This window comes from Pongo abelii, chromosome 3 (genome assembly GCF_028885655.2).
Source record: "Pongo abelii isolate AG06213 chromosome 3, NHGRI_mPonAbe1-v2.0_pri, whole genome shotgun sequence".
NCBI classification, from domain to species: Eukaryota; Metazoa; Chordata; class Mammalia; order Primates; family Hominidae; genus Pongo; species Pongo abelii.
Genome location: NC_071988.2, coordinates 198,549,649 through 198,563,147, shown reverse-complemented (window position 1 = coordinate 198,563,147; position 13,499 = coordinate 198,549,649). Strand labels below are relative to the sequence as shown.

Genomic DNA, 13,499 nt, shown 5'->3' with positions numbered 1-13,499 from the left:
ACAGCAGGAGATGGCTCAGTTCCTGCCTCCTTGTCAATGTCTCCAGATGTCTTCTGCACTCCCCACACTGAGCCATCAAGCAGTTTTTCCATGGAGCGGGCAAATGTCACCAGCTATGGTATGGATAAACTGGACAAGTTGCACTGACTGCTCTCAGGCAGTCTCTTCCAAAATGAGGACTAGATTCAATTATAAAATTAAACTGGGAAGCCTAAGATTTCCCAGCCCATGGGAAGCCACATTACAGGCACAGTCAACCTGTGTTCCTCCATCCCCATGTAATGTACCTATCACTTAGAGTGGCCCAACAGTTCGAACAATACTTTCTGAGGACACTATGAGAATTCATGGGGTTGCACACTTTGTGTGGAAGCCATGCATAACCTTGCCTTCCTCCTGAAAACTAAGAGGATTGTACCTAAAGAGTGATTCAGAAAAATACCACCAATAGATCATGTATCCCTCAGACGACTGCAAAGACCTCTCCAAAATGAAGCTACTCTTGTTTACTTGAAATTTCTCCCTAGAGCAATTTTGCGTACTCTGAGGGTAATTTTTACTCATTATTTATGCATATCTGAGGGTAACTATTTCTACAATGAGAGTCCTCCAATTAGAAAGGTTGATGCAAAATTTGCCCCGAACTTTAACTAAAGTGATCAATGAAACCTCAGCACTGGAAGGCAGGTTTGTGGGAATTTGTTTGTGGGAATTGTTCAGCTGATGGGGTCCAGAACTCTGGGAGGAATGGCTGAAATCAATACTCTAGGCTGTCCTCATCCTATTGCTTGGAGTCCTGTTAACAGTAGTCTTCATTATGTTCTGTAGAAAACAAATTGAATATATTTGGTCTTAGCTTCTGTTGATCAGATTAGTCACAAAAGTTGATAGATCAGTGGACATAATGGGAAAATTTATTACAAGCCAAGATGGTGTAAAAAGGAGTGAATAAGATCGGCAGACAGTTCTCCATGGGTCTCATATGCCTGTGCTTTTTTTTTTTTTTTTTTTTTTTTGCGTAAAGGGGCTTGCTGCCTTTTTTATATAGGCTTATCTTTTCAAAGATATTTGTAGAGCATATAGCTTGGAAGATGGAGGTAAATATCTTTGGATCAGAGGGTGGGCTTGTTTTGTTTACTGTTCAGCATAATAAGTGTAGTGATCTTCCTCCAGGGTAAAGTGTAGGTAAGCTTACTGCCCACTATAAAAGATCTGGGTTCCTAAAGCTTGGAGTTCCTGAGCCACGACATGAAACTGCTGCATGCACGGCACATACACTAGTTTCATCCCTTCATTGTTGACCCGTGGGCAAGAGGAACTGATACAAACACTGTAGTCTTGCAGCTTGCTGTGCCATGAGTAATAAAATCCTGTGCCTTGAAATAAAGTGGCTGACCTCGGAGGCTAATGTGTTTTGTTAACAGCCACAAAATTATGGCAGCCTAACTTACTAGATTACAAATAGTGTAGTCTCACATTCTTCACAGTTCTTGACAAGGAAGATTTTTATTGTTTATTTTTATTTTTTTCTTTATTTCTTCTAAAAAAAAAAGGGGGGGATCCATGTGCAGAGCGTGCAGGTTTGTTACATAGGTATACGTGTGCCATGGTGGTTTGCTGCACCTATTGACCTGTCCTCTGAGTTCCCTCCCCTCACCCCCCACCCCCCAACAGGCCCTGGTGTGTGTTGTTTCCCACTCTGTGTTCATGTGTTCTCAATGTTCAACTCCCACCTGTGAGTGAGAACATGTGGTGTTTGGTTTTCTGTTCCTTTGTTAGTTTGCTGAGGGTGATGACTTCCAGCTTCATCCATGTCTCTGTAATGGACGTAATCTCATTCCTTTTTATGGCTGCATAGTATTCCATGGTGTATATGTACTACATTTTCTTTATCCAGTCTGTCATTGATGGGCATTTGGGTTGGAGTGGATCAACTATGGTCAGGAGTTCAAGACCAGCCTGACCAACATGGTGAAACCCCGTCTCTACTAAAAATACAAAAAATTAGCTGGGTGTGGTGGCAGGCACCTGTAATCCCAGCTATTTGGGAGGATGGGGCAGGAGAATCGCTTGAACTCGGGAGGTAGAGATTGCAGTGAGCCGAGATCATGCCATTGCACTCCAGCCTGGGTGACAACAGCAAACAACTCTGTCTCAAAAAAAAAAAAAAAAAAAAAAAAAGAATCTGCATGCTCCGATGCTCTGGGGTGGGGACACTAGGCCCTGGTAGCAAGGGTTTGTGAGTGGGATCTTCTGATCTGTGGATTGCACAGTTCTGTGGAAAAAGCAGTTTCCCCAGCTACATAGCAGCTCCCTCACCACCTCCCTTGGCTGGGAGGAGGTTGTTCCCCTTCCCCATGTAGCTCTCAGGTGGGCCACTGCACCACACTGCTCTTCCTTCTCTCCATGGGTCACGCCAGCCTTCTAGTCAATTTTGATGAGAGAACCTGGATACCTTGGTTGCTGGTGAAGGCTTCACATGCTTATTATGCCTTTCTTTTTTTTCTATAGGAGCCTCCCAATGCCTCTGCTTCTAGTTGGCCATCTTGGCCCCGCCTCCTCAGCATGTATCACATTTCTATTTTTTATTTATTTATTTATTTTTGAGACAGAGTCTTGCTCTGTCACCCAGGCTACAGTGCAGTGGCGCTATCTCAACTCACTGCAACCTCTGCCTCCCGGGTTCAAGCGATTCTCCTGCCTCAGCCTCCCGGGTAGCTAGGATTACAGGCACCTGCCAATGTGCCTGGCTAATTTTTGTATTTTTAGTAGAGATGGGGTTTCACCATCTTGGCCAGGCTGGTCTCGAACTCCTGACCTAGTGATCCACCCGCCAAAACCTCCCAAAGTGCTGGGATTACAAGCGTGAGCCACCGCCCCCAGCCCAGATTTTTATTTTTATTTTTATTTTATTTATTTATTTTTGAGATGGAGTCTCGCTCTTTCACCAGGCTGGAGTGCAGTGGCATGATCTCAGCTCGCTGCAACCTCTGCCTTCCAGATTCAAGCGATTCTTCTGCCTCAAACTCTGGAGTAGCTGCAACTACAGGTAAGCGCCACCATGCCCAGCTAATTTTTGTATTTTTTTTTTAGTAGAGAAGGGGTTTCACCATGTTGGCCAGAAAGGTCTCAATCTCTTGACCTCATGATCCACCTGCCTCAGCCTCCCAAAGTGCTGGGATTACAGGCCTGAACCACCACACCTGGCCCAGATTTTTATTTTTAATTAGCTTGCTTGGGAGTCATTGGGCTTCTTCAATGTGTGGATTGATAGCTTTCATTAGATTTGCAAAATTCTCAGCCATTACATTTGCAAATTTTGCTGTTGGCCATTTTTTAAATCTATGACCTCTATTAAATATATGTTAGGTTTTCTAATTATATCCTCAATTCCTCCTGTTCTTGCTTCTGTCTCTTTCATCTTCGATAGTTTCTCCTGACATCTTCAGAGGTGCTAACTATGAGTTACATCTGTCTGCTGATGATACACCCATCCACTGAGTTACTAATTTTAGATACTATGTTTTCCAGTTCTAGGGTTTCTCTTTTTCTTTTCATTTTCATTTTTTTCTTTTGCTTTAAATCTGTGATGTCATTTTTAAAGATTCCACTTTTCTGCTGAAATGTTAAAATTTGACTTCTATCTTTATGAGCTTAATAAAATACTCAATACATTTACTTTCAGAAATTTCACCATCTGAAATAACTATGGGTCTGTTGTTTGTGCCAGTTCTCATTCATATTGATATGTCTTTCTGTGTGTTTCCTTATTATTTTTGAATGGGTCCTAAACTTGTTTGAAAAACATGTATAGAAAAATTTAGGCCCTAGAACATTACCGTCCTCCAGAGAGTATTGTTTCTTTTTGTTAGGTGCCTATGGGCACTAGCAATCTTGAATCACTTTAATCCAATTTCAGGGATCAAAACCACAATGAGATACCATCTCACACCAGTTAGAATGGCAATCATTAAAAAGTCAGGAAACAACAGGTGCTGGAGAGGATGTGGAGAAATAGGAACACTTTGACACTGTTGGTGGGACTGTAAACTAGTTCAACCATTGTGGAAGTCAGTGTGGCGATTCCTCAGGGATCTAGAACTAGAAATACCATTTGACCCAGCCATCCCATTACTGGGTATATATACCCAAAGGACTATAAATCATGCTGCTATAAAGACACATGCACACGTATGTTTATTGCGGCAATATTCACAATAGTAAAGACTTGGAACCAACCCAAATGTCCAACAATGATAGACTGGATTAAGAAAATGTGGCACATATACACCATGGAATACTATGCAGCCATAAAAAATGATGAGTTCATGTCCTTTGTAGGGACATGGATGAAATTGGAAATCATCATTCTCAGTAAACTATCACAAGGACAAAAAACCAGACACCGCATGTTCTCACTCATAGATGGGAATTGAACAATGAGAACACATGGACACAGGAAGGGGAACATCACACTCTGGGGACTGTTGTCCGGTGGGGGGAGGGGGGAGGGATAGCATTAGGAGATATACCTAATGTTAAATGACGAGTTACTGGATGCAGCACACCAGCATGGCACATGTATACATATGTAACTAACCTGCACATTATGCACATGTACCCTAAAACTTAAAGTATAATAATAATAAAAAAAAAATTTATTGCCCATGCAGACATTGAAGGGGCTTATGTACTTCTGGCTTACTCATTCTTACTGCTAGATTTCAGCTCTTCTGGATGTCAAGTCTAAGTGTTCAGCATTCCATTTGCTATGGTCCTCAATCTTGGTAGGCCTTTCTTCAACTTTTATTTCCGCTTTCCTGAAGAGACTGTTTGAGGATTGCTTTATCTCCCTGCCATCTCTTCCTCATAGCAAATGTTCCTGGAGCAAAAGTGGTCTCAGCAAAAACAAGCAATGGGAAAAGGATTCCCTATTTAATAAATGGTGGTGGGAAAACTGGCTAGCCATATGCAGAAAACTGAAATAGGACCCCTTCCTTACACCTTATACAAAAATTAACTCAAGATGGATTAAAGACTTAAATGTAAAGCCCAAAACCATAAAAACCCTAGAAGAAAACCTAGGCAATACCATTCAGGACATAGGCATGGGCAAAGACTTCATGACAAAAACGCAAAAAGCAATTGCAACAAAAGCCAAAATTGACAAATGAGATCTAATTAGAATAAAGAGCTTCTGCACAGCAAAAGAAACTATCATCAAAGTGAACAGGCAACCTACAGAATGAGGGAAAGTTTTTGCAATCTACTCATCTGACAAAGGTCTAGTATCCAGAATTTACAAGGAACTTAAGCATATTCACAAGAAAAAAACAACCCCATCAAAAAGGAGGCAAGGGATATGAACAGACATTTCTCAAAAGAAGACATTTATGTAGCCAACAAACATATGAAAAAAGTTCAACATCACTGATCATTAGAGAAATACAAATCAAAACCACAATGAGATACCATCTCACACTAGTCAGAATGGTGATTATTAAAAAGTCAAGAAATAATAGATGCTGGTGAGGCTGCAGAGAAATAGGAACACTTTTACACTTTTGGTGGAAATTTAAATTAGTTCAACCACTGTGGAAGACAGTGTGGTGATTCCTCAAGGATCTAGAAGCAGAAATACTGTTTGACCCAGCAATCCCATTACTGGGTATATACCCAAAGGAATATAAATCATTCTACTATAAAGAACATGCACATGTATGTTTATTGCAGCACTATTTACAATAGCAAAGACATAGAACCAACCCAAATGCCCATCAATGATAGATTGGATAAGGAAAATGTGGTACATATACACCATGGAATACTATACAGCCATAAAAAGGAATGAGATAATGTCTTTTGCAGGGCCATGGTTGAAGCTGGAAGCATCATCCTCAGCAAACTAACACAGGAACAGAAAACCAAACACCTCATGTTCTCACTCATAAGTGGGAGTTGAACAATGTGAACACATGGACACAGGGAGGGGAATATCACACACCGGGGCCAGTTGGGGGTTGGAGGGTGAAGGAGCGAGAGCATCAGGACAAATAGCTAATGCATGTGGGACCTAAAACCTAGATGATGAGTTGATAGGTGCAGCAAACCACAATGGCACACGTATACTTATGTAAAACAAACCTACACGTTCTACACTTGTATCCCAGAACTTAAAATAAAATAAATAATAATAATAAAAAAAGTAAAAAGGCACCTGAAAAAAAAAAGTGGTTCCAGAGTCCATGCTCTCCTCTTCGGATTTTCTATTTGTCCTGAATTCTTGGTCCGATGCTTTCTCATTTTCTTTATAGCTTGTAGATGCAACTAGAAACATGGTTTAATGTTTCATCTAGAAATCATTGTCTCCAATGGGAGGTTTGTTCTGAATTAACTAGCCTGCCATTACCAGAACTGAAGATTTATTTATCTTTGCAATATAGTTTTTATTTAACTGCAGTATAATTTACACAGAGTAGAATTGCACACATCTTAAATGAAAATTTGTTGAGGGTGTTTTTCCCCCAAATGTGTATTCCCATGTTACCATCACTGAAAGACAGATGATGTTCCAATATTCCTGGAAAGTTACCACATTTCCTCTTCTAGTCAAATCTCCAACTCATCCTACCCCCCTCAGCAACGTCCTTTAATTTCAATAGTCATACATTTATGTTGTTGACTTTAAACTTCATATAAAATAAATCATATAATGTACTCTTACTCAAAGTAAGTTTTTGAAATTCATCTACATTTTGCACATATTCGTAGTGTATTTCTTTTATTGCTCTATTGTATTATGTTATGTAAATGTACCAAAGTTAGTTTATTTCCTCTTGATGAAAATTTGAGTTGTTTTCAGTTTTGGTTAATATGAATATATTTTTTATGAACATGCTCAGGATTCCTTTGAATTTTAATTTCTTGTGGGTAATGAGAGGCCATTCATATTTAAACTTAGGATATAGCTATGTTATTGGAGTTTCTTACACCAAGCTACATACCAGGCTTCATCTTCCAACTTGGCCTTCAACAGTTGGTTTTACTTGTCATATATTTTGTTATTTCAAAACTTATTTATTTAACAAATTTTTATAAAGCACTTAGTATGTGCTAGACATTATTCCAAATACTTTTAAGTACTGACATATTTAATATTTAATCATTCTGACAACCTATTGAGATAGTTATTATTAGTATTTGCATTTTACAAATTACGAAAGGGAGGCACAGAAAGGTTAATTAACTTCCCAAGGTCACAGGAGGAGATGTAGGAGAGTTAAGATTCAAACCAAGGTGCTCTGGCTCCAGAGGCAATGCTGCCTCTCTAGAGATGTTCATATGTGAGCAAGGAATGCCTCCAACGTAATCTCATATAACCTTAGAATAAATAACCAGGCCCCTTTAATATGCTGCAAATGTTCTTTATAGTAAACCATTGCACAAAAATTAGGTACATATAAAATGTGCCCATTTGAGTAGCAAGGTTGGTAAACTGAAGAGACTCTCCACAAGTCAAATATGGGCAAAGCGTGCTTACCTGTTGACCCTATTTAGTTCCTCACGAATGTTTCCTCACTTGTTCAGGGAGCGAGTTTTCATTCTCTCCATGTATGAGTTGCCAAATTCATGTGATAAATATGCAAGAGGCTGAAGAGTTCAGTCCCTTCAGTGTTCTTGTGCAGTCTGCCTTCCCTTGCCACACACACAAAAAATCTGATCTTGGTTTCATGGACCTCAGTGTAATGCATATTCATCTTTGTTGGTCTTTGCAAAACACTGCCAAAGCCCACTACTGCCTTTGGTGATATTACAGACAGAGGCCAGGCGGGGGAGCTCCCCAAAGAACTCTACATAGAAAGTGTGACCAAGCCAAGCTCGGAGGCAGTTACCACAAAAAAAAAAAAAAAAAATGAAGCCAGAATGTAACTGGAAAGCAAAATAGAGGCTTGAGAACTGTCCAAGTGAGAAAGACAAGGAGAGAATATAAACACTAAATAATGCTGAGGTTGGTGGACAAATAAAGGCTTCATTCGACTTTTTATTGATTTGACATTCTGGTACTAGATAAAGGAAAGAGCAAAACAAAGTGCAGAATCAAGAGAAAATCGATTGCTTGAAAAACTGGGTATTTTACTTGCTGCAAGTCCCGACTGTGTCAGTTGATGAGTTTAACACTATGACAGCACAGTCCTCACCTGCCTGCTCACTGCTGTAATCCCCACACTGCTGTGTGCCCTATAGCACGTGGCACACGGGAAGCGCTCAAGAGATGTGTGTGAATGAAGCAGCCATGTCTTGACTTGCTACGCAGAGCAGTTAGCTGCAGTTATTTGGTAGCAGTAAGCTGGAGTTTGAAAAATTACTCTGGGGCAGGTTTGTTTATTGTTTTTGAAAAGGATAAAATCAGGGGCTCACCAGTTGAGGGGCTGCCTTTAAAAGGAAATTAAACAAAATGCAGGGCATATTCTCATACACCCTTCCAATGGGCCTGTAATATAACTATTTTCCTGTTTTCATAGTTGAGAAAACAGGCTCGGAGGGATTAAGGAACTTGCCCAAGTTCACACGGCTCATAACCAGAGCAACTGGTTCTTCTAAAGATCTTGCCCTGCCTGCCTCCCACTTTCTGCTGACTTATCCTGATTTTCCTGGGACATGCAGCATGTCAGCTGCTGGATGCTCATCAGAGCAAATGTCGAGGCTTTAAGGTGGCCATGTAGTTTTTGTTGTCTTCATTTCCCTACCGGTACAACTTCAGCTAATTCATGGGTTGCATTAGGGTTACAGTAATATACAACAAGATGTATTTGCTGTTACTATTCTTATTATCATTGCCACGATCACATCTTCAGGTAAGAGTTCCCAGTTCCAGAGCCTTGATTTCTTAAATCAGGAGCCATGGATGCCAGTGTGGGATACGTTTTATTTCTAAAACCCAAAATATCTGCTGTCTTCCCAGGATATATCAAACTATTGAGTAACTTTGTTATGGAGCCTGGGAAGATGAAATTACTCAGAATATTTGTGATGTGTACATTTCTTAAGAAGTTACAGCTATCTTTCATACCATGGAGCAAAAAAATACATCATTTGTTTTATATATAACATTGGTTATGAATTGTGATTATAGAAATGGACATAATTCCTAACACCAGAGGGGGGCTGATTGATTTCCTTTATATAGCTACATGTCTACAGTAGGCAGTGAGTATAGTACTGTTGGAAGTTGGACATTTCACTAGACAAGCACACAGTAAAATTTCAGTGCCTGGCAGGCAACAGATTCTAATTTAACTTAAATAACAAAGTAATAGCAATAATTACAATGTAGCTAATATTTGTTGAGCTCTTAAAGTGCAGGCCAGTGAGTGCTTCATATGAATTATTGCATTTAAACTTCCCTACATGTGAAGTAGATACTTTTATCATGGAACTCTTTACAGGTAAGGAAGTGGAGGTGCAGGGAGGGTTACCAGATCGTCCAAGATTACACATCTATGGTAGAGGCAATACTTGAACTTAGTTTATGTTTTACTACACTGGGTAAGATATTTGAAATTAGAGCAAGGTTGAATATGTAGTATCCTTTTCATATATTATTTTATCCCATTAAGCTTAACAAGGAAAAGATGAAGCCCAGCTCATTTTCTGTCTTCTATACACAGGTGGAAGAACAAATTCTGCCTCCTGCTTGCCTCGCTGCAGTGGGGATGAGGGAGAGGGGACTCAGCCAGATGCTGAATTCCCCAGACAGCTGACAGGTTCCCAATTTCCAGGTTTGTATTATTGCCTGCAAGTATGAAGATGGGAATATTACCAGCTAGTGCATGACTAGTGCTTATCTTCCTTCCTCCAGGGTAGAAGCACCAGAGGCTAGCAGGGACTAGCCCGAGGCTGAGTGGTGGTCACCAGAGTGACTCCTGCAGCCCCAGCAGACATGTGCTGAGGCTCCCCTTTGCTCATATTCTATGGGATCGTAGGGAGCTGGGAGATGGAAGCATGAAGAGTACTAAGTTGACTGTGTAAACTACTGGAGAAAGGTGAACTATGTACTAGTATTGCTCATGTTATATAAAAAGTATTAAATTTATAAGTCTAATAAGAACATGTTTAAAATATAATTTTTTTCTCTAAAATTCATAACTGGAGTTAAAATAGATTTGAAATGCATGCACACAAGGCAGTACTTATGTTGTTAAAGAAACTATAATCTTAGAATCCTAAACAGGGTCCTCATAGACCCCAATTTTATTAGCCAATTGGCCATGTTCCAGGGTAAATGATATATTTTACCTCAAGAAATGATCATTATTAATTCATACACGTGTATAAGAATGCTAATCAAATTGCTATGCAGGGCCTGATGCGGAGGCTTATGCCTGTAATCCCAGCACTTTGGGAGGCCGAGACAGGCAGATCACCTGAGGTCAGGAGTTCGAGACCAGCCTGGCCAACACAGTGAAACCCTGTCCCTACTAAAAAATACAAAAATTAGCCCGGCATGGTGGCATGTACCTGTAATCCCAGCTACTCAGGAGGCTGAGGCAGGAGAATCGCTTGAACCTGGGAGGTGGAGGCTGCAGTGAGCCCAGATAGTGCCACTGCACTCCAGCCTGGGCGACAGAGTAAGACTCCATCTCAAAAAAAAAAAAAAAAAATTGCTATGCTGGAAGTACTGGAAAGATCACTGTGGTATCATTTCACTTCTAATGTGGTCTCATGCTTTGGATCTTCAAAATGATGTTATTGAAAGGTTTCCCTTTCAATAGTCTTTTAAATATGTGGTTAGTTAAAATGAGATGGTTAGAACAAATTCTTAATCATAGAAGATTTGGGTGAGGCACATCGGCTTTGGCCCAGTGACATACTCCACTATTTAGCCAAAGGCTATTTATAACCCACACAGGGCACAAATGTACACTGTAGATCACAGGGTGTGGCTACCTCAGAGGACAGTGGTTAAACCAGGCAATTATCCATGTTTCAACGCTAACATCTGAATAATAACCTGAGAGGCACTGCAGGGCAAAAAACCTGGGTCGGAATCTCAGTACTTCCACTTCAAGATATATAATCTTGTGCAAATTCCTTACCTTCTTTCAGTCTCTGTTTCTTCATCTGTTGTACAGAAGGGATAATGATACCCGCTTCATGATTTCTCTTTATAAGGACTCCAGAAAATATATCAGGGTTTTTTTTTTCCGTACAAGTGAGACAAGCCCTCAATTCAAATTGATTTGATTAACAACAGCAAAAATGATTTATTACTTCGTATTACTGTCAAATCTATATTACTGTCAGATCAGCTACTTCAGGTGCAACTAACTAGATCCAGGTGCTCCAATGAAGGTACTGTGATGCTGCCTTTCCAAATCTCAGCTGTGCGTTTCTTTTTGTTGGCTGAATTCCTAGGTGAGCTATTTCTTTACTGTCAGTTATACCTCCAGCATCTTTAAGCTTAGATCTTGCTATCTTAGCCTCCCCCTGCAGAGGAAGAGCACTCTTTCCAAAACTCCAGCAGAAGTCCCAGAAATATCTTTCTTGGCTAGTTTTGGTCAAGTAACCTTCTCTAGAGCCGGGAGATAAGTACATGGACTTATGCTGGGCAAGATATGATCCATTAAAGAAATGCTGGGTTTATAAGAAAACAAAAAACCAAATTCCTAACATTTCATTCTAATAAACTGTGTAGAAAATTTCTTGGCATATAGTAAGAATTTTAATGATTTTAAGAAATCTATTTTTTAAACTCTTATATATGCAGAACTACCAGCTTTCAGCCAAGTTTTTCTGGACAACATATATATGAATAGAGCTCATTTAACCTAAAGCAATTTCTAGTTAGGGCAGATCTCAATATGTGATGTTTGATGTAACTCAATTTTTAGGATAAAGGCTGTTCTGTGTTCTGGGGAAAGCTAGTGATTTTCTCCAAAGAACCTGGATGCAATCTAAGTTAATGACCCTTTTTGTGGCTAAATATCTTTTTTATGGATTATCACAATGCTAGCAGAAATTACTCTTTTGTTCCATCATACTGGTAGTATGGCAAGAGACCAAATGAACATCTAAGGGCTTCGTTTGCCTTTATTTTTTTTTCTCATGAGATTTCACAAAACAAAAAAAATGAGGATTATGTTTTCAGTAGTGTTTTAAATGCAATAGTGAATATATTAACGTGACAACTTGCATAATTTTTTCTCTTTCCCTTTATTAGCCATCATTAGCCTTCAAATTTATGGGTAAACAACTTTTCTTAGTTTGTATTCACTGTATACAAATTCCGCCCAGTAGGATAGTCCAACAAAATAGCTCTCACCCAAACTTTCCCCAGCCAATATTATAAATAATAATTATGTGATAATTACAATCTCTAAGAGAGCTTATCCTTCATCAATAACTATGGATCTCTCATAGAAACCTGAGACATGAGTGCCTATAGTTCTGCTGTGATATATTCATTGTCTATGACAGAAGCATTATGTCATAATATCTAAGTCTGCATCAGGAGTTATGAAAATGTGTTTTGCCTTTATAAAGTATCCATTTCCATTAGTGCAGCTTGGGGGTAAGTGAAGATGAACAGAATCTACTGAATGGAGATAAGGCTAAATTTGGTTTTTCCTTCCCTCTAAAGAATTTAACTTGAAGTGTAAACACTGCTGTTTTCATTTCAAATTCCCATGTACATCTAAGGCTTAATTTGCCTTTATTTTTTTTCTCATGAGATTTCACAAAACAAAAAAATGAGGATTATGTTTTCAGTAGTGTTTTAAATGCAATAGTGAATATATTACCGTGACAACTTGCATAATTTTTTCTCTTTCCTTTTATCAGCCATCATTGGCCTTCAAATTTATGGGTAAATGACTTTTCTTAGTTTGTATTCACTGTATACAAATAATCCTCAACAACCCTGTTCTAGGGCTAGGAACATGTTGCCATTATGCTGAACATTAGCAACCTTGCTGTTTGAAATGTGTCCCTGTGGTTTTGTTTTTTGGAATATTAAGAATAAAAAAAGTCAATTAGAGCCTTTAGATGTCTACCAGAGAATTAAAAATTACATTTTTTTAAAGGGCTGGGCACAGTGGCTCATGCCTGTAGTCCCAGCTACTACAGTGGCTGAGGTGGGAGGACTGCTTGAGCCTGGGAGGTCGAGGCTGCAGTGAGCTGTCATCATGACACTGCACTCCAGCCTGGGTGACAGAGCAAGACCCTGTCTCAAGAAAAAAAAAGAAAAAAAAAGGTCATCGAAGGTGGGTCACTGTATTTCCCTTCTGTTAAGATTTAGCAACCGGAAAGCACTAGAAACAGGCAATTTTTATTATATCCCATTGGTATTTTCAATCTAATAGCTTGGATCAATACTGTAGCTAAGTCAAAACAGTGTAGTACCATAATCTCTAGATGCGAAATTCCCTCTTTTATGAGAATTTAAAGGCTAATCTGGTTATATTTGAAAGTCATTTTCCTATTCAACTTCTGAGTGACAT

General features: G+C 39.4%; 1 protein-coding gene across 2 annotated transcripts in view; it reads left to right on the top strand.

The window, feature by feature from the left end:
• Positions 1-12,522: 12,522 nt before the first annotated feature.
• Positions 12,523-13,499, top strand: part of ASB5 (ankyrin repeat and SOCS box containing 5) — a 59,167-nt gene continuing 58,190 nt past the window's right edge. The window contains exon 1 of one of the 2 annotated variants that reach the window (XM_054554751.1): positions 12,523-12,571. In XM_054554751.1, coding sequence (XP_054410726.1) covers positions 12,523-12,571 — 49 coding nt within the window. Of the gene's footprint in view, positions 12,572-13,100; positions 13,263-13,499 lie in introns of those variants that run through there. The other variant, XM_054554752.1, reaches the window with a different exon arrangement.